Source organism: Crotalus tigris, unplaced genomic scaffold, assembly GCF_016545835.1.
Source record: "Crotalus tigris isolate CLP2741 ecotype Arizona unplaced genomic scaffold, ASM1654583v1 scf7180000017573.2180621, whole genome shotgun sequence".
Classification (NCBI taxonomy): domain Eukaryota; kingdom Metazoa; phylum Chordata; class Lepidosauria; order Squamata; family Viperidae; genus Crotalus; species Crotalus tigris.
Window position 1 is genome coordinate 658,055 of NW_024096483.1, and position 25,322 is coordinate 683,376.

General features: G+C 38.0%; 1 protein-coding gene and 2 long non-coding RNA genes across 3 annotated transcripts in view; 2 read left to right on the forward strand and 1 right to left on the reverse strand.

The window, feature by feature from the left end:
• Positions 1-4,536, forward strand: part of LOC120313917 — a 43,140-nt gene extending 38,604 nt beyond the window's left edge. Inside the window, exon 3 of the long non-coding RNA XR_005558293.1 lies at positions 4,502-4,536. This is a non-coding gene — a long non-coding RNA (uncharacterized LOC120313917). The remainder of the gene's footprint in view (positions 1-4,501) is intronic.
• MTMR6 (myotubularin related protein 6) lies at positions 1,015-20,371 on the reverse strand. Its single transcript, XM_039356368.1, has 14 exons — positions 20,232-20,371; positions 18,061-18,177; positions 17,297-17,459; positions 17,016-17,173; positions 14,518-14,646; positions 13,368-13,502; positions 11,698-11,830; positions 10,323-10,432; positions 9,353-9,478; positions 8,233-8,282; positions 6,805-7,005; positions 5,726-5,860; positions 5,522-5,648; positions 1,015-4,441 (listed from the first exon to the last, which is right to left on the reverse strand). Exons 1-14 carry the CDS (start codon positions 20,253-20,255, stop codon positions 4,196-4,198), a joined length of 1,854 nt encoding a protein of 617 aa, XP_039212302.1. The 5' UTR covers positions 20,256-20,371; the 3' UTR covers positions 1,015-4,195.
• Positions 17,353-22,481, forward strand: LOC120313916. The gene is made up of 3 exons (XR_005558292.1): positions 17,353-17,487; positions 21,541-21,645; positions 22,416-22,481. It is a non-coding gene; the product is annotated as an uncharacterized LOC120313916 (long non-coding RNA).
• Positions 22,482-25,322: the final 2,841 nt, after the last annotated feature.

Genomic DNA, 25,322 nt, shown 5'->3' on the forward strand with positions numbered 1-25,322 from the left:
GTATCCTGAGATTTTAATGAGGAATATGGAGCCCAGTGGCTCATGTGGTTAGGATGCTGAGTTGGAGGTTAACAACCCGTGTTTGAGACCCAAGTGCTGCTGCATGGTGGGGTGAGCTCCCATCATTTGCTCCAGGTCCCTGATGGGCCCCTGCCCCAGCATCCCCTGGGCAACAGTGATGTCACTAATTCTTTCAACCAGAAGCACCTTAAATGGTGCCTCTGACAAGAATAGGATGGGAATATGAGCAATGTAAACTTGGAAATTATTAATTAAATATTAATTAAGGAGTAATTTAGTAAAAACAGCTTGTTAGAATACCCATCATGAAACAGTTAAAAGTAGATAAAATGGAATACTGAAGTTACCAAACCCGTATCAACCTAAGACATACATAAGCTAACCAAATATCTTATTACTTGAGCACATTTTAAAGACTAATTCACATAAAAAATGTTGCTACATGTAGCACCTGAGGTTGCGCTCTTTAAAAATTATGTTATGCCTTCTTAAATCTGGCATTTTTCAGATGTGTTGAAGCAGCAACTAGCTAAATTTTCTACTAGCAGAGCCTTTTATGACTGACCTTGAAATTGGATGGAAGGCAGCAGTTCATTAGCAACGATCAGGACCCACGAGCAGCTATGTGATGAAAGGGGTATTGTCCAACAAAATAGCACAGCAAGAATGAGTTAAAAATCTCCCTCCTTCTCATATGCCACATGCTGACAAATTGTCCTAATGATGGCTATTAATGTGCACGTGGGCAAATGCACATGCACCCAGCAGATTTGTTTAAGGGCTTTACAATGTTGGCAGTTTTATTTTCAACCCTTTTTTAATGATCCCCAGAATAGAATTGGTTTGTTTTTTTTCACAATTACCACCTTCAGGATTCTGAGATCTTCTTATATCATATCAATTCATATAGTGAAGTTAAGAATATTTTGCCCAAAGGGGCAAACTTTACACTCATTTAAACTGAACCACACTTGCAATTTGGTTGACCACTCATCCAATTTAAACAGATTTTTTATTCACCACCATCATAAACAAAGTTATCCATATTTGACATATTTACTACTTAGTATAAGTCAAGATCATTTATGAATAAGTTAAAAAGCATTTGTTTCAATACAGATCAGATTCTTACATCCATGAACAATATTTATTTCCACTCTCCATTTTCTCCTTTTTAGCCAATTAGCAGCCTGCCACTAACTCTTCTTTAGAGTTTTAGCTAGGGAACCTTGTTAGACTTGTGAAAATCCAAGCACACAATTGATGTAATTACTGCCATCTATACTGATTTTCTCTCAGTAAAGCTGTGGGATGAGTTAGTCATTGTTTAATAATCATTTCTATAATTTGTCAAGAACAAACATGCCGCTGAGCAGCCTATAATTTCCTGGTTCTCTTTTTAAAAACTGTCACATAGCTACGTTCCAGTCATCCAGCGCTGAACAAGATCAAATGTATAAGTTATACCTTTTGTTAGATCAGTCATTCCACATTTACATTCATTAAGAACCCTCAGGAGGACAAGCATTCTGTTATAATGTGTCTCTCAAGTATCCTAGCGTATGCTGTTTTGTGACCTACATTTGCTGTTCTGATTCCTTCCAAGATTTCTGTTGCATTCTATATCCTCAGCAGTAGTAGTGGTAGTAGTAGTAGTACTAACAGTGGTGTGTGTGTGTGTGTGTGTGTGTGTGTGTGTGTGTGTGTGTGTATGAGAGAGAGAGAGAGACAGAGACAGAGACAGAGACACAGAATGTAGATTTGGGTAATTCTAATCCTCATCTATCAAAGGTCACTGGGTGATTTTGGTTGTCACTCTTTCTCAACCCAACCTATTTTGTTGTTGTGGAGAAAATAGAGAGCACTAAGCTTACCATCTTCAGCTCCTGATAGAAAAGTGGAATATAAAATAAATACCTGTAGAGGCAGATAATCCAAAGACTTGCATTTCTACTATTGAAACTGATTCAAGAAGCTACTTTTATAACAGTTCAGCAAGATTAATGCAGCTATACATAGGTATTTTTTTAATCAGAAGACAATTGCAAGAAATAATTTGTAATACAATGGTCTTATACTTTCAATATATCTGGTAACAAGCAATTATTAATCTGTAGGAAAAAACTAGAGGTCCATATTTCTCTGCCCTAATATTTTTCAAAATTACTGTGCAAAATCTGCACAATGCCTAAACAGGCAAAATACATGACAATACACCATTTCTTGGGTAAATGATAGATCCCTTTTTTCTCTTTTAACCATTTTTTGTAGTTAAATAGGTCCATCATCAACAATATCAAAAAGCACAATTTTTGCCACATTCCTTCTTCATACATTATAATGTGACCCTTGAAGTGTTCCAGGTAAGATTTTTCTCACCTGTTATGTGACTGAATCCCAATTGTTGTGACTGAATCCCAATTAAGTAGCCTGATGGCGGTACTGTTCACACAGCCTTCAGTGATTACTGCAAAGCTAAACTAATTTTCACTGTCTGTGTAATAAGCATTTGGTCCCTCAGGTACAAATTACCTACTATACCACCTGGGATGTTTGATATCCCCAAGGCATGCATGTTTACCATCTCAGCTTTCAATACTCATTTCCTTTTCTTCATTTGAACAATAAAAACAAATTGGGAGAAAGCAAACAGAGACAGGGTCCCACTAAAGCAAATCCATTCTTTTTTCTGGTGAAGTAAAAACAAAGATATTGGGAAAAACACTGACTCACCTACACAAATACACAGCATACCTTTTACCTAAGTATTCTGCTTAAACTGGAGATCTGTTTCCTGTGACTTTGGATACTGTCCTGGATAGTAAATGTGAACATTAATATATTTTCAAAACATCAAAGATTCTGCGGTCATTTTGACTTGTAAACCTAAATGTTAGTTTGTTCTTAGCCTTTACCCAAGAGTGGCTACTTGATTAGTAATTCACGTTTATTCAACTAATACATTAATGTGGTAATACTACTGATTGAATAACAAGCTTTTTATTTCAAATTAAGCTGCACCTTTTAAAGCAGATTTACAAAACAGATTAAAATCCTGCAGGAAACCGCAAATATATCCAATCAAAAACAAGGTATGGTCCTATACTTTCTATTTCATTGGATGCTCAAGTTATTTCATACATAATTGCAAGAAGCCTAAAAATATGACCTCTCTGAAATACAGCCTATTCTTGGAATTGGGTACTCCAATCCTTGAAATACATGTGGTACTCCTAGTTTACCTAAACTGTACCTCCAATAGTTGGACAGAAGTATATGGAAGATACACAGTTTTAGGGATGCAATTTTAACTCATTAACCAGGTTAAGAAACCTTCTTTTCCCCTTTTCTTTATAACTAGAGCTTCATCATAAAGTAAAGAGAGTGAGAGAGAGAGAGAGAGATTTCTTACTTTTATAATGAGTTAAAACTGAATACAAGAAATTTATATTCCATAATTACTGATGTGAATCTCATGGTACTGTTTTGAAAGAGAATAATTTAAAGAAGTCATTAAGCATATTTTAGATATTCTAAATGAGCTGCTCTCAAAACATAAGCAGAACCAATATATATGAATATCGTTCTTAATACCTTGATACTAATTAATGATGTAGATTTCACTGAAAATACTGTAACAGTCAATAGATTAAACAGGAACACATACACACTTTACATTTATATACAGATGTTCACTGATCCCAGTAAATTGTCTGTATCCTAAAAGCAAACAGTCAAATATCATTTACTATTTGGCAATAATCACACTGGGTGAATTAGAAGTAGTCATATGTTAGTCGATTCACTGAAATCTTGGCTTGTTTAAATCTCACTAATTTCAATGGGTTTACTTTGACTATGACTCCATCGGGACCAAAACTGGTGAACATTTGGAATGAGCTAGTGTAGCTGCAATTTATTATGGCATTCAACTTCATTTCCCAATTCCCCACAAAAGATTTCTTAAGTTTTTCATATCCTTTTCAACATTGTTAAATTCAATTACCTCTTACAAGAGTGACATTTTCAAAACTAAATATGCACTCTAGTCTACATTAATGAAGCTTTCCATTGCACACATTAGTTTTTGGTTACATTCCAAGAGATCAGACTCACAAATGCCCTGTCTTGAACTTCAATCTTTTCAGAAAAGCAGAACTGCTTTGTGTGACATTTAACAGGTCATTTTTGCCACTCCGTATTCCAGGCTGACAACACTAGGCTCTGTTTTGGAGAACTCTTCCATGTACTCGCTGTATCGATTGTCTGCTGTGTTGGAGCCCTCTATTGTCCGAATACAGTCATTCTCATGTAAAAGAGGCTGCTCCTTCTTTAAGCAGAGCGATGAGGGACAGACAGACTGCAATGGTTCCTTCCCAAAGACTGCATCCAAATCCTTGTGTAAATGGTGGCCCAATTTCTAATATTAAAAAAAAAATGATTCAGAATTAATAGTTTTTATCTCTTTTCTTTCCTGAAGGCAGGACAAGAAGCAGTGGATGGAAACTAATCAAGGAGAGAAGCAACCTAGAACTAAGGAGAAACTTCCTGACAGTTAGAACAATTAACCAGTGGAACAACCTGCCTCCAGAAGCTGTGGATGCTCCAACACTGGAAGTTTTTAAGAAGAGACTGGATAGCCATTTGTCCGAAATGGTGTAGGGTTTCCTGCCTGAGCAGGGGGTTGGACTAGATGACCTCCAAGGTCCCTTCCAACTTTATTAGGGTTGGACTCGATGACCTCCAAGGTCCCTTCCAACATTATTATTATTATTATTATTAACAGTACTTATTCTAGTTTCCAATCTTCTGGGTAGGAAACTGCTTTGTACCTAAGTCTAGTCAATGGTTTATGTAGTCCCGTATTGTCTCCTCTGACAAGTAATGGCCTCCCTAACCTCAACTGGAGGCACTTCCCAGTTATGCTAACCTAACACCTTCTACTTGAAGATATAAGGGACTAAATATGGGTTTTTCTCCAGTTTCACCCATTGCTTCCCCATAATATTGATTGTTCATCCATCCGTCCTCCTGTTCCTGATAAGCGATAACTCTAGACCAGACATGTCAACTTCGTGATGTCATGTGACATCGCGCAACATATCAGGACAGTTTTGCCATTGCCAGCAATGGGGTGGGCGCGGCTTCTGGATGATGCGTCCGGCCCGCGGGCCGGCAGTTTGACACCCCTGCTCTAGACTGAAGTGATTTTACGGATTTACTATTACAATCCGCTACCCATTGTAAAGTACTAAAAATGCTGGTACTGGAGACTGTGGTACAAGAAATCAAAAGAGGCAACTGGATATCAAGTTAGTGGAATCTTAATTTCTATACCCAATTGCAGAAAACAAAAACAACCCTCCTCAAGCTACAGATACAATGCAAAACAATGAATGGAGATTAAAACCACTTCTAATTTTGGAATAAAGAAATGATTTTTGAGGGGAAAAGCGGTCCTATTTTAGAGTCAGGAGTGAAATTAGTTGCCAATACTCACATTTTCCAGTTCTTTAATATCTTTCTCCAGTTGTTTATTTTGCTCACTCATGCTCATCACATGGCTGAGTACAGATTGCCGTGGATGCATTGTGTGATCAAACTGATGATACATGTTTCTCCAAAACCTGTATGTATCAACACAATGCTATGTTAATGCACCCATTCAGGTCCTGGGACATAAAACGCATTAACTGAAACTTACTTAAGATTAAAGGCGGCTGTATCTGGCTCCAGAACTGTAAGTGACTGTGAAAAATGTTCATTGTAGATTGGATTTAGGTATTTCCTGTGGTCATCCAAAAGAAAAGGCCACAAGGAAAAAGTCTTCTGTTTCAATCTTAAGATAAGAAGAGCCTAGAGTTAAGCACTTGTCAGTGGTTGAGGAATATCAATACTGTATCAAGGTACACAAAATGTGGGATATTTATAAGCAGAAAGCAGGCGTAAAGAGCAGAGTTTAATTACAACTATGAACTACAAAGAAAGTGTTGGAACACTGCCTTCCTGCCCATCCCTACCCCATTAACATTCACTAATTTAAAGAGCACAAAAAAGAGAATACAACACAGATATCTAGTCCATTCCAAAGCTCCTACCCAATAAACTGACTAGAAGGAATTTCAGGATGTTAAATGGTCATCAAAGGGGAGGAAAAGAAAACATATTGAAGGAAGACTTATGTTCATGTGGTTTTCTTCTATATCAAAGGAATATATTACTCTCAAGAAGATTTTGCACATATTAAAATCCAAACAAGCAGATTCCCCCCCCCCAAACATATATATTGGGCGTTTCCTCCATTTGAAAACGGATTCTAAGCCTCAGCACTCAAAAGAGCTTCACCTCACTGTTCAGCCTAGCAAAGCTTGATTTCCATCACTGATTTTATCAGATAGTTTAATATTTAATAGCCCTAAGAGGAAACTCTTGGACTACTATTGGCAGTAAAGTGCAGCTGTTCCATTAGGCTGTAGCAGAAAGAAAGACTAAGTACAGGAACTCTTTTGCTACAACATTCCCCTCCCCTCTCCGCTCCTTTCTTTCCCTTTCCTTTTTTTTCTTTTGAAAATTTATTTTATTTTTAAACTCCCACAATTTAGACAGTGATTTTTCAGGCTATAAGTCTGAAGACAGGGACTTCCTTTCTATATTGATCTGTAAGTACAGTGGGAAGCTTTCTAATTGTAGCATAAAAATGGGGGAAGAAAAAACACAAGGGAGGAGGGAGGAATAAACTGAGAAGTTCAGTTTTGTGTTAATGTATCGTTCTAAGAGTCTTACTTGAGTTCTTCTCGTTCTTTTTGGCAGTTTCCAATGAAGTTTCCAAACTGGCATGAATGGATGTGCTCATGGATCTGAAGGAGAAAAGCTTCATTGTACTCAAAGGCCTGTGGAAACTGCTCTGTCAGGTGCCAGACGCATTCTAAAAATTGGGCAAACACTGGGGATATTTCCTTTGGGTCACCATCCAGTTGTCCACATCTATAAAATATAACATTCCGTGTCAATTAATGAGAGATAAAAATGATGCATTTCCCATAGTAGATGAGGAACTTTCACTAAGCAGTCTATGGATACACATAAAGACTGGTTAAAAAAATGGTTGAAACTTCCTTTTTTTTAAACCTTGTTTTGTGTTACACTTTATGTAACACAGTTGACAGGGCAATTATTATTCAGGCACAAAAGAACTTCTAGGCACGTTCACTGGGCTGCAGCAAAAGAATATAGCACTCCATATCAAACTGCTTTTTGAAGACCCTGACTTGTTTCATAAGCAGTCCATCATAGAGTTTGGGGTGGCTGATATCTTATGACTCCCAGGACCCTCCAGACTGGTCAAAGCTAAATATTTGCATTTGATTTGGGGGAGGAGGTGGACTGCATGGGTTTAAGGGACAAAATGATTGCCTTAAGCCTTCCAGAGACTTGGGTATCCACAACACTTAAAGTAAAACCCCAAATCCTCCTAAAGAATCAAAGTCACCCAATTCCAAAGAAATCTTTAAAAATGTCAGCAATACCCACTCTGGCAAAATTAGTGTGTCTGCTCTATTTCCTATCCTATTCAAGACTGCTAGCAGGGCATACAGAAGTGGTTTGCTCCTTATCCATGGCATGGAATAGAAAGCTGTCTGAAATACACCACAATATTGACATCAGAGGGAGGAAACTGTGTGCCGCATTTAGACCTTAGTGATTCAAATATAAAATGTTAATCTTAACTTCAGTTAGAAACACAACACAAAATAGAATGGGAAAAAAACTAAGCTTGTGCAGCATCTATGCAAGTAATAATGGGAAAGGTACTTATTGTTAATGATCTATATCGTTTCGCCAAATACTCTTTGCAATAAGGACAGCTCTTCCAGCAAGAGAAAAATAGTGTGAGAGTGTGCAGCCATTTGAACATAACTTGCAACCTGCTAAAAACTAGGAAGGGGCTGTACAGCCCCCCAAAAAATCTGATCAGTTAAGAGTTTTAAGTCAGTTAATTAAATTGGAAATAAGGCTGCTCGGGTTTATTTTTTCAATCTTTATAAAATCTTAATAGTATATAAAGCAATTGATTGTTCTAAAATAAATGTTTTCCACCTTAAATTCGTTTGAACAAAATCAAAATATGCAGGCTTATACGCTGCATATTAATTTAACATAATGAGACACATAACATAAAGAATACAAGTGTATTACAGTTAAAAACATTACCTATCTGAAAATTTGTGTCCAAAAGCAATCCAGTCTTTTTCCACCAAAACCTAGAAGAAATCACGTATCAGTTTTTAAACCAGTACTATGCTTTATGTTTTAGTTTAAAAAATATTTCCCATGTTGCCATTTTCATTCTGGATTTCTTAGCTCAATCGAGAAAGCAAAACAGGTTTTCCAAGGCTGGACAATGAGGACTACAAGCAGCCCTTGCTTACCAATCGCTCGTTCACTGACCATTCAAAATTACACTGTTGCTAAAACAGGAGATGTGTGACAGGTCCTCGACATTGTGGCTATCACGGTGTCCCCATAGTCACATGTTCACAACCAGTGTATATTTACAGCATCCTGGAGTCACAATTGCCATTTGCGACCTTCACAGCCAGCTTCTAATAAGCAAAACCAATGGCGAAGCTGGAAGGAAGTTGCAAGTTGTGGTCACATGACATTGCACTTAATGACTGCATGTGATTAACGATCACAGCCCGAACTGAAAGGAATTGATGTGATCACATGACATCATACTTAATAACTGTACTGCTTAGCAATGGAGATACCAATCCCAACCGTGGTCAGTAAGTGAAGATTACCTATATTGTACATATATCTTTGCTCTTCCACAGAAATGCCACAAGTAAAAAAACAAAAACAAAAAAATGCAGATTTTAAATGATACTGTAAAGTTCATTAATTACAGAATTTAGAAAACAAGGCACAGATCTTTAAAATATCTAGTCCAAGTTACCAAATATAACAGAGTCAACTTGCATGTTTACAACTTAAAATTAGCACCAGAAACACATCAATAGCTTGTAATCTTCTTTCCATTTATTGAGAAAATATAAATATATCTGTTTGAAACATTTTTGAAATTACTTATTTTAAAACACTTATGTATTTAATATCTGAATCTTACTGATTCAAGAATTATTTGAATCAAGATCCACTGATTTAATTTAATTACTCTTGAATAGTAATGCACAGTATTATGTTCAAAAGCCCCACTATTCAGTAGATGAGCAAATCTCAAACACAAAATTATTGAACTGCAAATTTAATAAAGTTGGTCAGCTGTAGCATTGGGCGAATATGACTTAAGCTCGCTTTGCATACTTACCATGAATCCTTGAATTGTTCTATAAAAAGGATCCAATAACAGAGAACCCAAGGAACAGACCTGAGATGTCCGGTCCCAGCCATCAGAGCAATGTACCAATACACTTGCACTCTCAAAAGCTATGGCCTGTAAAAAGAACAAAACTTACTGATGTGTATATAACAAAGAAAATGAATTCAACTATTTAATATTTAATTCACTCCAGCCTTTCAAAAACTCCAAATGTGCTAGAAATGGAACTCCCAGAAGTTCTAATCTAGCCAACATTAATGCAGAACCAAACCATCTATAAACTATGTCACAATGGAAAGGAATTCTGGGAATACACTCTCAACATATTTATAGGCCAGTGTTCTCAACTTGGGCAACTTTAAGATTTTTGGACTTCAATTCCCAGAATTTCCCATAATCACCCTGAGATAGCTAAACATATTTATGCCTGGATCCCACCTAACTGTTCAACATTTATTTACAGCAGATTGCTTGAGGAAAAGAGTAAAAGAATTACTCAACTCACAGATCCTTATTTGCCTTATTGACAAAATATGATTATCACAGCTTAAGCTGACAGTTTTGTCTCTTTTACTTTAGGAACATTAACAGATTGCCTTATGGCAGGTTTGAATGCTTACCAACTAAATATTATTTAGTTAATATATGCAACATGAACAGTATATACATTTAATAAATAATAATAGCTGACTTAAACTATTTAGGAAGTTAAGCAGTGGCCAGTCTTGATACCATGATATATACTTCTTTTAAAAAAGGCAAATTCCCAAACAGAATGTGGTATTTCTGTTTAAACATACATGTTCTGCTACTAATCTATGGATCCTTGAAGATTTGAAGACTTTAGAAATGAAATTTCCAAATTCCCTTCATCTGATGGTGCTTACTGAAGGCCATCTATATTCTCAAATGGATAATACAAATATCAACTTTTGACAAATTACTAAATGCAAATTACTTTAGCTAAGAAGATAGCAGCATCCAACACTGCTTTGATGTGTCGCAGCCATCCAGAGCTCTCCAAGCCAGACAGAAAATCATTGACTGATAAGCCTCTTGTTCCACAAACTAAAATAAAATGAAACACAGATCAATTCAAATGCAGTAGTAGCATCTCTCTGTGCAAGAATCAAAAGTGGATTTTAGCAACTATAAGAAGAAATCTGAATTTCTGAACTTGTTAAGCATATGAAGTATTTTCCCTATCCTGGTTTCTTTTATATATCCTGTTTATGCCCCAATCCGTCTAGACTCTGGTTTCTTGTATTGTTACTTATGCAGAAGCAATCTAGTATAAACAGTTCTTTTATACTATAAAAATAACATAATTATCTTCTTCATTTATTTATTTATTTATTTATTTATTTATTTATTTATTTATGACTTATATAACGCTTTAAGTGCAAGCACTCTCTAAGCGGTGTACACCAGTAAGCAATGTATATATATATTTACATTGCCCCCAACAATCTGGGTCCTCATTTTACCTACCCCGGAAGGATGGAAGGCTGAGTCAACCTTGAGCCGGTGAGATTTGAACCGCTGACCTGCTGAACACAGTCAGCTAAAGTGGCCTGCAGTACTGCACTCTAACTGCTGCGCCACCTCGGCTCATAATTCTACTTTAAAAGATTGCATCCATCATATTGCTAGCTTTGAATCTTCAATGTTCCTCTTGTTTAGAATGAATGTATGTCTTTTATAATTTAAATATTTACTATAAGGAATTATCAATGCAGCCATGCACTTGTTTGACATGTTGTGACTCCTCAGTCTCCTCAGATGGGCAGATATTGTAAATAATGCTAACAGCTGCTAAACTCGAAGGAAATCATGAAGGAATAACTTCATGAGATTCCAATTAGGTAGCTTCCCACAATTAAGTATTTAAATGACATATTAATTATATCATATAAATAAATAATAATTACATAATTTATGCATGTTAAATATTTATGTAATTTATACATTCATATACATATTTAATAAAATCTCCATTACTAGGAAGGCAAGCTTTAACAATTTCTGAAATAATCCATACATAAATGAAACCATAAATGATTAAATGCATATACTGCATGACTACCAATGATTCTGCCTTGCTTATATTAATTGAATTGAAATATGTTCAACAGAGGAAATAATTAAGAGGATAGTCTCTCCACAATATTAGAAAGTTGAATTTCACATTAGTAATATATATAGCATGAGAAATATACTATTTCAATAAATCCTTTGATATGAGCTAGATTCATGCGAAATCATCTTTCTGCTAGAGTAAATTTTATACTCAAGAAATGTTTAATGTTAGTGAAGGGCACATATATTCATACCTTCCAGAAGCTTTTGCAGGCTTGATCTCATTACATGGATGTTTTCAATGCCAACAAATTGGAATCTAATGTTGGAATAATTATCTTCATTTTCATACCCTTTACCTGCTGCTCTATTGGCCATTGCATTCAGCTTGGAGAAAAAGAAGGTACAGTCATGTATAGGAAACAAAGTAATATACAACTGTTATAATAATTTGTATAATATATTCTAAGCCAGGGCTTTTCAACCTTGTCACCCACTGTGCCAGGATATGGCAACATCCGAGTATCACCAGTCGCCTAGTAAGATGTCAAAAACTTGATGACCCCCCCCCCCCAAAAGGAAAAAAGTGATAAAGTACAGGTAGTCCTCCTTATAACAGTTTGCTTAGTGACTGTTCAAAGTTACAATAGCACTGAAAAAAGTGCCCTCCAAGCCAAAGCCGAGCAGGACACCTGCCTGCCCACCCGGTGGTGCTCTTCCTACTGTCCAAGGTTTTCATTGTTGTGAGCATTTCTGTTGAGGATTGGCAGCGGGGGTGGGGTGGGGGTGTTTGGTTTTTATTCCCCCTCGTCTGCTGGGTAGTTGCAGCAGGTTTTGGTCACTTCACATAACCCTGGGACACTGTGATCGTCATAAATATGAATCAGTTGTCAAGCATCTGAATGTAAATCACAAGACCCTGGAGATGCTGCAACATTCCAGCTGATCGGCGCTTCTTCTGGGCTCAGCAGAAGTGCCAGGATCAACGCCGAGCTCCAGCTGGAACCTGGCGCTGATCCTGATGCTTCCACTGAGCCCTGACAGTCCCGAAGTACTGATCCTGGCGCGTCCACTGAGCCCTGATAGCCCTGCAGCTCCAGTCATCTCTCACTCAGGCTTGTGCCACCGGTTCAGCTCGTTCCCCTCCCCCACTACCACTTTCTGGGATGGCCGCGTACCATCTGCCAGGTGCCAACGTACCACAGATGGTACCCGTACCACTGGTTGAAAAGCCCTGTTCTAAGCCATGTGTACTTGAAACAGAAGAAAATTATATTTTTATGATTTGGCTTCTCAGACTTAGGTCTACTGTGATTTTGCATGATTTTTTTTTAACTCAAATGATTAGCCATGCTGACTCCCAACCCGGTACCCTCAGATATCTTAGTTTCCTGTAAGTCATTCAGATCCTTTGGAAATTAGAGTGGCATTTAAAGAAAACAAATAAATAAAATAAAATAAACATGATTGTTTTCACAAGTAGAACAATATCGAATTGAGAAAGTCATCCTATTCCACTGTTCACTGCTCAATTATTTTTATCATAAGTAGGGCACCTATCCCCAATTCCAAAGGAATCAAATCTTTTCTGGAACTGTGCAGTTGTCATATAAGGAAAAGACATGGCTGCATTAAAGTATTCCGGACAGCGCTGCCGTTGCAATCCCACACATTTCAAAACACTTTTTTTTCAAACGGAATGTGAACTATTGCATGATCCTATTGTTAAAGGACTGAAAATCAATAAGTAGAAAGGAAATAACAAGAACAATTTATGAAGTGTATATGCTGCTTGATACCCAGCGAATCTGAGCAGTCAAACATCAAAAACAGAAAAACCATAACAAGTGATAAAAATGAAGAGTAAAGACTGCAAGAATGCCAAACGGAATGGGAGAAAAAGAAAAACAACCTACAAATATACCTTTGGTCTGGTGTCCATGACATACATATAGTGGTTAGTGGGATTAGCTTTACTTATTGCTTGCAACATGTGTTCATCCTCCAGACATCTGGCACTGAATCCTGAGAGAGGCTGACTACATCTGCAAATGGTGGCCTGGTGAGAAAGAAGAGGGGTAAATATAAAGAAAAGGTTGCATTTACACGAATGAAAGCTGGAACAGTAAGTCAGTCTGTAGCTATCTTACAATGTAACAAAAAAAAGGGGGGGGGGGAAAGCAAGGCTTCAGGGTTTCAAAGCTGTACCTGCAAGACGTTATTGGGGAGGAAGGGAATATGCTCAGATTTTCTATAACGATAGATTTAAAACATAAATACAGCTTGCATTTGCTGCAGAAGTATATTTGCAAATATAGTTGATTTGCATCAGTGTCACTGAGATTGTTATTGACCAGTATGTCCCTTGCTTCTTGTGATCGTGCATGCTAGTTTAGTTGTAGGCTATTGATTCCACACAGAAAGGATTGCCAATCTGTGAGTTTTCTAATCGTAGATAATTACTACATTACTGCTTACAGAAAACTAAGGAAACTAATACTATATTTCTTTATGTTTGAGAAATTATTATAGTCATAAATACCCAGTCTTATTATTATTGCAGGTTGTCCTTGACTTACACCTGCTCATTTAACAACAGTTCAAAGTTATAACAACCTTGGAGAAAGCGACTTATGATTCGTCCTCAAAGTTATGACCACCCTCATGGTCATGTGATATCAATTTGAGTGCTTGGCAGCTGGCTCACATTTATGACCACTGCAGTTTCTTGTGGTCATGGGATCGCGATTTGCAATCTTCCCAGCCAGCTTCCTAAGGCAAAGTCAGTTGGGGAAGCCAGATTCACTTAACAATCATGATGATTCACTTAACAATAGCAGTAAAAATGGTTTGCAAAACCAAGTGATGACTCGTTTAATGACCACACTGTTTAGCGACTGAAATCCCAGTCCAAACTGTGGTCATAAGTCAAGGACTACTTGCATTAGTAGCATCCACTTTCATTGCACTAGAATAGATCTAGGGACCTAGATTACTGTACTTACCCACTTTGTCTTTTCCTGTACTGGAAAATAGCCTTTAGATACTTGCGTTGAAAAGAAATCAGACTATACCTCATTATCTTTATGATAATATGAGAGCACAGGGAACCTTCCTTTGCTTCGGAATTTAGAACTGCCAACAATTATGGGCTTGCTTGCACTCCTGGGAACATAAAGGTCTCTAGGATATGTCTCGCAAATCTGTGAAAGTTTTAAAAAAAAGAAATTGCAAACAAAATTCATATTGGGTATGTTGTATATCCAATTTCCATTTTCTGTCAGAAATATCTACATTGGGATATCTAAAAGTTCTCAATATCAGAAAAATGGATTGAAGTGGAAAGGAATGAGAGAATAGAATACAGCTTCAAATGCAATAATGTCCAGTCTTATCTATCTCTTCTGGCTGAGTGTAATGATCAAGAATGGGACCATGGCAATTGACCACATATTTACAGGAGGCAGTACAATTCCCCAACATGTGATAAAAGCCAGAGCTAAGATGAGCTGTTTAGATTAAAATTCTCCATTCAAATTTCCAGGGTTCTTCAAAACTAAAAACAAAGTATTACTAAAACATTAAAGTCTGACTATCTTTAAAAAAATAGTAAGTGAAAATATGGGCAATTAATTGTGTGATAAAAATATATGCTGATGAATGTTTCTACCAGTAATTCTAACACATTACTAGTTTGTGGATTTATGTATTTCCCTTCTACAAGATGTCTATTTGGTAAACATTTTAAATACAAATGTAACATAGTTACAAAGAAAAAGTTCACAGAGTACAGCTCACTAGTTGCAATGAACATTGACATGAGAAACCTAAAACAGGAACCATTTTTAAAATGAAAATATCAGTAAAAATATCCAAGAACAAAAGAGGAAAAGAGAAATTATGCAAGACACATGAAAAACCATAAACATTTGCCTGAGGCAGGGGTGAGGAACCTTGGCTCATTTTATGACTTGTGGACTTCAACTCCCAGAATTCCTGAGCCAGCATGGCTGGCTCAGGAATTCTGGGAGTTGAAATCCACAGGTCATAAATAAGCTAGGGTTCTTGGCCTGAGGCATACAATCTTGGGGGGAAATCTCCAGACCAAAGTATAAGAAAGATATATCACAAAAGGAAAGCTGACCAAGCTTGTATATAACACTATGTAATGTAATTGTGACAAAGGTTTTTATTACAAGTAGTCCTTCGGTTGTGATGGTAATTGGGATCAGAATTTCATCAGTAGGCAATGCAGTTGTAAACCACAATATGACTGCATCACTTAGCAACAGCAATCCTGGCACTTCCTGTTACTATCATTAGCCAAACTCTACCAGTAGTTAGGTGAGGACTCATTCTGATCCAAGGCATTTCTGGCTTGGTCCCTCCCAGCCCTGAGTTTTAGTTAAGAGTAAGGGGCTGTCTCCTCTTCAAACCCCCCACCCGCCCATCTCTTCCCTATCTCTGTCCTTCTGGCTATGCTGTTTTGCAAGATGAGGCAGAGGAGACAGGTATATGGAGGACATCGAAGTTTGCCTGCAGTTATTACATGTGGGCAGACTCCAAATTTTGATCACAGGACCCATAACTCTGGGGACTGGGCATATCTACCATTTGTTCAGCACTACCACCATAATGTTAAAAGGGAAAAGATTAACAAAACTACTGATTGGAAGAAAATTAAAAGAGCCTCCCTCTTCCTCTGCCTGCCAGACTAAAATGAACTCTATGCCAACCTGCTCCATTGCTCTAGGACAGGGGTAGGCAACCTTGGCTCTTTTATGACTCGTGGACTTCAAGTCCCAGAATTCCTCAGCCAGCATGGCTAAGCATGGAAACCTCTCCCTTTCCCCTCAGCATGGCTGGCTCAGGAATTCTGGGAGTTGAAGTCCACGAGTCATAAAAGAGCCAAGGTTGCCTACCCCTGCTCTAGGACAAGAAGTCTCCAATTATTTTTCCCTGAAAATAAAACTACATGTTATTCGACAGATGAGTAACTCTTTTTGTTTATATAACATATTTTTAATTTCACAAAGATTCTTCAAAGAATCATCAGAGTCATTATCAAAGCTAATACTGTATTATGGAAATCAGTTCAACCAGGTCCTAAGAAACGCTTTTTTAAGAAATATATTGTTGCTGAAAATAGGGTTAAAATATTGCCAATTACAGGTTTTAAATGAGAATTATAGCATCTTGTTTAACAATCTCCAATCAAGTCTTGATCTCTGTTAGCAGGGAAAGAAAAAAAACACAGGTCTAAACAGAGATATTCCAAATTGTTTTTCAACTTGTATGTGTACCACCTAAATAGTTCTTGCAGATCATCCAACCACCCAGTTAAGGACAAGTTACATTAACCCTGACTCAAAGAAATTATTAAAAAGTTGTATGAATCAAGAGAGTGCTTTTGAAACACAATTCTGAAAAGAGAAGAGAATAAATCAATAACTGTTCTTCCCCTGACATGAAAGCAACCATTCTGGTATTTAAAAATCCATTCGATCTTTGTAAAATATGAGAGGACTAGAAAATTAACAGATACATCATAAATACACAAGTAACCTATTACCTTATAATCGTGGTTTGCATCTGATAATTGCCATTCAGAGTTAGGCACACCCATCCGATTGTATTCTTCTGTGAGGTCAATGATTTGCCAGCCTCGCACCCTCTCTTCCTCGTTTTGTTTTGGATTATATGAAAAGGCATATAATTCATCGTATCTTGCTAAAACAGGAGGAGGGAAAAAAGAAAAAAAATGAGTCTGATCTTTGTTGTCTAGTTCTTTAAAATATAAGCAAAACAACCCTCTGTACTAAACATATTGAAATGAAAAAAGCTGTCCCCTACCTGGTTTTGACAGCTGAAGCAAAGAATTATAAATATCATGGCAGTCTCTTTCTCTAGGAACAATGAAGTGAACTATTCTGAAGTTCTTGCACTGAATTACTAAGGGGCAGCCAGAAGTAGTCAAAGCAAGTTTCTCCACTGCAGCAATATGATGGTGTAATATCTACAGCATACAGGAAACCATAAAAACTGTAAGTTAAACAATACAGAGAATGCTCTTTTAACTATTTTAGTTTCCACTGAGGGTGCATAAAATCTGTATCAGTATTTCCCATTTCAGCTATCTCCAGATGTACTGATGCTACATCTCTCAGGATTGGCTATGCTTGTGGGTATTCTGAAAGCTGCAGTACCAATACATATAGTCAGTATCAGGTTCACACAAGATGACATACATATTCACTATAATGACCGTAATATTACGTCAGAGTTGCTTGTTGCTCTTTTTCTGTTTGAAAAGTAGCTTTAAGCATATTCAATGGAGATTTCTCATTTTGTTTAGGTGCAAATATACCCTTTTTTTTTCAAATACTGAAATATAGATGCAGTGAAGCTCAGAAAAATATTATATTCTTTTTAAGAAAAACTTTATAAAGATGTGCAGCTAAACAGTTACTACACACTCAACTTCCATGTTTAGGACTGCCTTTAGAGTTGTAATACAAATGTCACACGTCTGTAAATGTGTGTGTGTGTGTGTGTGTGTGTGTGTGTGTGTGTGTGTGTGTATAAAAGAATGCAGCATAAAATCTTAGTCTCCTTACCCATGTCTCTTTCTCGCTGGAATCTATAAATAACAAGTGAGTTGCTGTAAGGTAAAGAGTTCCCATTTGTGACTTGATGTTTGTACTGAATCGGTCTAGTAATTTTACCTGTTCAACCTGCATAAAAAAAAAAAAACAGTGTATCTCATGAAACTAAATAAATAACCAACAATAGCTCAGCATAACTGAAACCAAACTATTTATTGCGCAGAAAGTTGTCCTGTATGGTATAGTTTGCTCACAAGTTGCACTAAACTCCATAGCAATATAGTTATTTCTTGACTATCTGCATGGATTGTTTTCTAAATATCAAAAGTACTGAAAGAATTGAAGAGGATGCTCTTATGCTTTGTTTGGAGCCAGACCACAATGAATGTCCTCTGGATTCCACTGTGAAATACTTTGAGCCTGGGGTAGGCCAAGATGAAACATCTGCTCTAGACTATAATCCACTGAAATTAGGGCATGAATGTCTCTAATTATGAAAGGGGGGGTCCTGTTCATGCCCAACTCTTCATACCTTAAGCTGCAATATTAGATGTGCTAAATTTAAAAGTATGCTGTAAGAACACAACAAGATCTGGTTCACACATACTGTTTCAGCACTACTGGACAGAGATACAGACCTACAAATTTACAATGACAGGGAAATCTCAGGTTAAGAATACTGGTAATTATTGATATGCAAAAAAAGATCAAGCAAAAGCTATTGACAGATAGCTATTGTCAGTTACTTACAAGAACGGAAGGAAAGCAAATCAATATTACATTAATCCATGTCTATGCTCAAACCATGAATACAGAAGAAACAGAAGCTAAATAATGCTACAGTAATGTACAACACATTGTTGACACAACACCATTAAAAAAAGCATCATTTCACTTGCTAAATTAATTTGCTAAATTTGAAAGTAAAACAGCATATGGAATAATGAGGAAACATTAAACAGTGTATAAAAAAGGAGGCAAACCTAGAAAATGATAAAATACCAGCAGATTTATTGCAAGATTATACAGCTGAATTGCTACTTGCAATTGATAAATACAGAAAAAACAGCAGCAGCCAAGCAATTAGGAAAAAAAGTTATTTCAATAGCAAAAATGACAGTGCTGAAAAATGCTCAGACTTCTGAATTATTACATTTATCTCTTACTAATGCTCAAGATTTTGTAGTCCAGAATTCAACAGTACATGGTATGAGAATAAAATACAAGCTGAATTTGGAAGAAGTAAGGATTTCCAAAATCACATTGCTAATTTCCAATAATGGAAACAGCAACACAGGTGTTTTGTTTTTTTTTAAAGAAGAGCATTGATCTTTGCTTACTGTGTGCCCTTTGAAGTTTTTTTAAACATGGTACTGGCATTTTACCCTATGCAGTGCCCTTGGGCGGCACACAATTTACACAGTGGATTCAGTGATGTTGATCACAACTAACTGTGGAGAGTCCTTAGGATCCTGGTGCCTGGAAAAATCTAAGGCAATGACAAAGTGGCTGATAAGCCTGCTAGTTAGGTTTCATTAACATATGCTTCCAGGAATTGAAAGAATCTGATAGACAAATCTGTCAAAATGATGTTCAGTGGATCAAGAAGAGACTGAAACTACTCAGTAACAACACTTGCAAGATGTCTCACAGGCCGCACAATTCCAATTCTATCTATCCTTAGTTGGAAATAACCGAAATGTAACGCATTTTATTATTTTAAGCCTCTCCAGATAGGAAGAATGCATACACCCTGAAAAGGTGACGACTCCTTTGAAACATCCAAGTACTTCGCAGAAAGCAGTCTGCCTTGTCCAAAAAAAAAAAAAAAAAAAACGCTCAACAAAATACCAGGCACCAGCCAGGGCAATGTCACCTCCAATACTGCATCCCCAAAATGTGTTGGAACTACAGTTCCCGGAAATCGCAGGCGACCAGCTCTTAATTCTGGGGACTGTGGATTCTAAACATCTGGAGGGCAGCACGCTGGGAAAGAGCGCCTTTCAGAGAGCGTATCCTGGTCATCTCAAGAGAGGCCCGCACTCGGTGGGATGCCTGCTGCCACGGAGAAGAACCGGAGAGAAGCCTGGGCAACCGGAGTAATTAGCGATGCCACAAATTAAGGGTCTGCTCCCAGTTAACCGACTGCCAAACGAGCCGGTGCGGAGGGAGAACATTATTACCTTCGTGGTGCGGATGTGCTCCATGATGCCACCACGCCCAGATCAGTCCAACAGCCACCGGAACCACCAACAACAACCACCGCCTGTTTCTAACTGGAAGCAAACCCGGCGTCTCCAGCAGACACTTCCTGATAACCGAACTGAGAGGACGGGCGGGGGGGGGGGAGGGAAAAAGGAAGGGCAGCTAGAAGGCCGATGCCTCCCACAGCGACCCCTACAGCCCCAGAAGACCCAGTTTTTTTGTTTGTTTAATGAAATCACTAAATCCATATGTCGCCCATCTCACTATCAAAGCGAATTTGGGCTGCTTACAGTGTAATAAAATAGAAATGTAAAAACAATTATCAATATAAGAACATTTAAAATTATAAAGATTAAATATCGACGCTTCATAAAAGAGATAAAGCACATACCTGCATCCTTGTATTCACATTGGTACACCAAAGAAAAATTATGGATTAATGAAAAAGAAAAGTGATGATAATTGACATATCACATTAACTTAATCACATCCTTAAAGGGTTTTACATTATTGTATTTGATGGAGTTAAAATTCAATAAATTCAGGAAACTGGCAGGGCAAACTACTGTACATAAACGGAGAACAATTTCCAATTCACTAGCATTAATGATGTTACCTAGCAGATAATGAAACATCTACAATCAAAAAACTAAGCTAGAGAGCACCATCGACTCTGATGACTCCAAAAATTCAGAAAATTCGGCTAGCATCTTTAAGATTTTGTCCTGATTTTACTTATAGCAAATGAAGGAATAATATGTATGTGCAAATCTGCCTGTGTTTCTTGAACTTTGTGATTGTTTGCTTCTTCAGCATTCAGGTCTCTATCATTCTCTTTAGCCTAGCCTATCTTAGAAAGCAAGCAAAACTGCAAGAAGAAAATGTGTTCTCATAAGTCCTGATCAGGATATTTCTCTCACATTAAATGTTCAGTTAGGCTTACTGGTAATTGCTAAATACTGGCTGATACATGGTACATATACTACATATGTAGCTCTCTATGAAAATATAATAGACCTATTCTGCTCCTTTATATATTTTGATACAAATTTTAATATTTTGATCTGAAGGCAGTGGGTTATAGATCAAAAGAAGTTAATGGCACAACAAATAAGTCAATGTTGAAAATGCCACAAAGACACTGATTGGTAAACTGGAATTTTTGTGACATCATCCTCCTGGCCAATCAAATAGAAAACTTCCAACCACCAAGGAATGTGTGGAACACATTGGCGTGTTAATTTTCAGGGAAAGAGTTAAGTTAATGGTTTCTTTCAATTTTTACAGATGATGGGAAAGATTCAAGTTAACAACAGTAATGTCAAGGAAGAAAGACTTTTCAAACCTGGGCCTTCTCTGGCGAGGGGGTCCCAAGGCCAATAATGAAGTCAGGTAAAAAAGAGTATTCAGGACAGGTTATTTAAAGGTTAAATCATCCAAAAAGGTCCTTTGGTGGTACTTTAATATTACTATCGGGTGCTGTTATTGCTACTTCTAATTACTATGAATTCAGTTAGTAGATTGCAAATATTGAGAGAGCTGAAACTATGAATAGCCTTAGGACATCTCAAGGACTATAATACTGATTGTGGTATGTGTCCTGAGATGGGTTAAGAATTATCTTGAAAAAATATTCTTTTTCTGGATTGTGTTTTTAATTATCTATTAAATAAATTAAAAATGAGAAAGAGTATTATGTACCGTGTTGAGTCCTTGGCGAAAAGCAGACACGAGAAGTAGTTGTAGTTCTCAGGTTTTCTTTTATTCTGTGTTCAGCTTACAGGTGAAGGCTTCAGCAACGCCCAAAAGCTCCCAGCCTCTTATATAGGCAATTCCCGGGTCAATGTGTTACTTTTCCCGCGCCAGCACCCGCGCATGCGCACAGGCGCTGGCGACAGCCTGTCTGGTCCCGGGCAGCTTGCACCTGCCCGGGACTGCCTGCAAATGCCCCGAGCCCGTTTGCAAGGCTCGGGACATAACATACTGTATGCATATATATTGGGTGTAAGATGAAGGAATGGTAAATGAGAAAGTGAAAACTGCCCATAAGTATCATTTTTAACACAACCATAGTTGGCTGTGACATTCTTGAGCCTCTTTAACACCTACATAGAACAGGGACTTTTAGCAGGTGATAAACTTTTTTTTTTTTTTTGCACCAGGAGTGGACCATCTATGGCCCTGGATCAGATTCAAACCTCCCTGCAAGAGACAAGTTCAGACATTTGGTAAGAGCCATTTCTCCTTGTTTCAGAACTGGGCAATGTCAAAGGAGGAAAAAAAATGTCAGAAAGGTGTCCCACACCTTGCTTGTTATGTGTCCTCCAATAATCTCTAAAATATTATTGCTATTATTTCCCTTTGTATATATGTATATTTGGTCAGCGTAAGACAGCAAACATACCTAACACTCCTGCCTATTTTCCCTGGGCAGTTTTGATTTTAACATAGTTTTGCACTAGTTTAACATGTCTCTTAAAGGTTCCTTTACATGGGACCACATAGACCAGTGTTTCTCCACTTCAGCCACTTTAAGATGTGTGAACTTCAGCTCCCAGAATTTGAAGTCCACGATCTTAGTGACTGGCTATTCTAGACTTTATTTCTATTTGAATTAGCATTGCCAGAATTGCTTTTCCTCCAAAATATCAAACAAATCCAAATTCTTCGGTTCCATGCAAAGTAAACCTACTTAACCAAGAGCTGAATAGCACTTTTGTGCAGCTAGAATACAGTGCAATGCACATCTGCTATTAGGGGAATGAAAGGATTTTATTGTGCTTATGATTTTAGTATGTTTAAGTTTGACATTAGCATTTATTTTACATATAGTAACCATTTTATATTGATACATATAGTGTTATCATGTAATCATTGTTTTGTTATTTTGTAATCATTATTTTGTAGTTAATTGCTTGATCAGATGCTATATATATATATATATATATATATATATATATATATATATATATATATATATATAGGTCTTTGGTTGTTCGGGTTTTCTCCCGCGTAAAATTGGAAGTGTCTTGGCGACGTTTCGACGAAGTCCCATTCGTCATCTTCAGGCTGGTGCTTTCAGCCACACCGATGATGAGGCACGACCACAAACCAGAAGCCAGACCAGAGCTGCATCATTAGCCACTTTAAAGCCCTCCAATCCATACATGAAGCAAACTGACACCCTCCATGAAAATGAGGCACGACCACAAACGCGAAGCCAAAAAATAGCAAGGCAGCCCAAATCTTAAACCCCTCTGCAACTCAGACTAACCTGAGCACAACCAAACAGAACACTCCCCCAGCCAATCAGAGCACAGCCAACCCCCAGCCAATCAGAGCCAGCCAGCCACAGAGCACAGCCAAGCCCCTAACCAATCAGAACACACCTCCACCCAATCAGAACACAGCCAAGCTCCCACCCAATCAGTTCATACCCCCACTGGCAGTTAAAAGGAAGAAACAGCTAAGACCACACATTGCTGCTCGAAGCACGAAGCTGAAAACACCAGCCTGAATATGACGAATGGGACTTCGTCGAAACGTCGCCAAGACACTTCCAATTTTACGCGGGAGAAAACCCGAACAACCAAAGACCTACATACAAACACCCGTGAAAACCTCAGAAAACAAATATTGAACCTCTACGGGGAGGAAATCCACCATCTGACCAGGACCTATGAAAAACTTGAAGTCCAAAGAGCTTCCATTTTATGTGACCTCGCATTCCTACGTAACTGCCGAGATCAAAATCTAATCCCCACATGTTTCCAACTGAAATTCCACTCCAACTCTGCAGCCACCAAACGGATCCTGAAAAGAACAGAATTGGCCCTAATCAGAAATGAACTTCACACAAAAAGATTCCTCCTAGACCGAATTAACAAAGATCTCCTCACACTCCACCTCAAACTCAGCAACAAGATCCACCCCGCACTTTGGGACAAATCCAAACAACTCGCCGTCTGGAGAGCCGAAACACAGACCACCCTCAAGACAGATACACACACCAACAAACTCCGAAGACTACAAGAACGCCAGAAACAAACCCCTCCTCCCTCACAGCCACACATGAAACAAACAGTGCATAACATCTCAGATAGGATCCTCACCAAAGCCGAAACCAATGTCCTTTCCAAAGGATTCAACTTTGCAGTCGCTCCCAAACACATCCCCACTGAAACCATTATATGTGAGTTGAAACCAGCCTGACCAAAATCAACCCCGACGATGCTAACAAAATCAGACTCAAAATCACCAACATCCTCTGCACCAGCAAGCCACCCAAAAGCAACTTACCCAAAGAGGAACAGACAGCACTACGTAACCTGAAAGAAGACACCAGCATAATAATCCTACCAGCAGACAAGGGCAACGCCACGGTGGTTATGAACACATCTGACTACCAAACCAAATTAACCAACCTACTCCAAGACTCCACATACAAACCCCTAAATACAGATCCCACCACCTACCTGGAAAAAACCACCAGATCCAAAATAAAAGCCTCCCCCATTAGCGAAGAGATCCAGCAAAGAATCATTCCCAGAGAGAAATCATCCAGATGCCCCAAACTCTATGGTCTCCCCAAGATACACAAAGAAGGAACCCCACTCAGACCTATAGTCAGCTCCATAGGCTCACCTCTACAAAACCTAGCCAAATTTCTCGCCAAACAACTACAGCCCTATGCAGAATCCATCATCCTCACACGTAAAAAACTCATTCCAGTTTATAGAGATCATAAAGAAACAAAACTTACAGCCCAGCGACCTACTAGTGAGCTTCGATGTCATATCCCTCTTCACCCAAGTGCCTATCAAAGAAGCCTTGACAGCTATTCAAAACAAATATAACCCCCCCAAACACATCTTAGATCTGACCAACCACTGCCTATCCAACACATACTTCATCTATAATGGACAAAAATACAAACAAACAGAAGGAGCACCCATGGGATCACCCCTCTCACCTGTCATTGCCAACCTCTACATGGAACACTTTGAAACCCAAGCTCTAGAAAAATCGGATTACAAACCCAAACTCTGGCTCAGATACGTAGACGACAC

Excerpts from the sequence above, each read along its gene's own strand:
- MTMR6 (XM_039356368.1), bottom strand. The coding sequence starts at position 20,255 with ATGGAGCACATCCGCACCACGAAG. Across the intron at positions 18,178-20,231 it reads AGCACATCCGCACCACGAAG|GTTGAACAGGTAAAATTACT; the intron begins GTAATAATGTTC and ends TTTTTTATGCAG. Across the intron at positions 10,433-11,697 it reads CCTGCAAAAGCTTCTGGAAG|TTTGTGGAACAAGAGGCTTA; the intron begins GTATGAATATAT and ends ATTTTATTTTAG.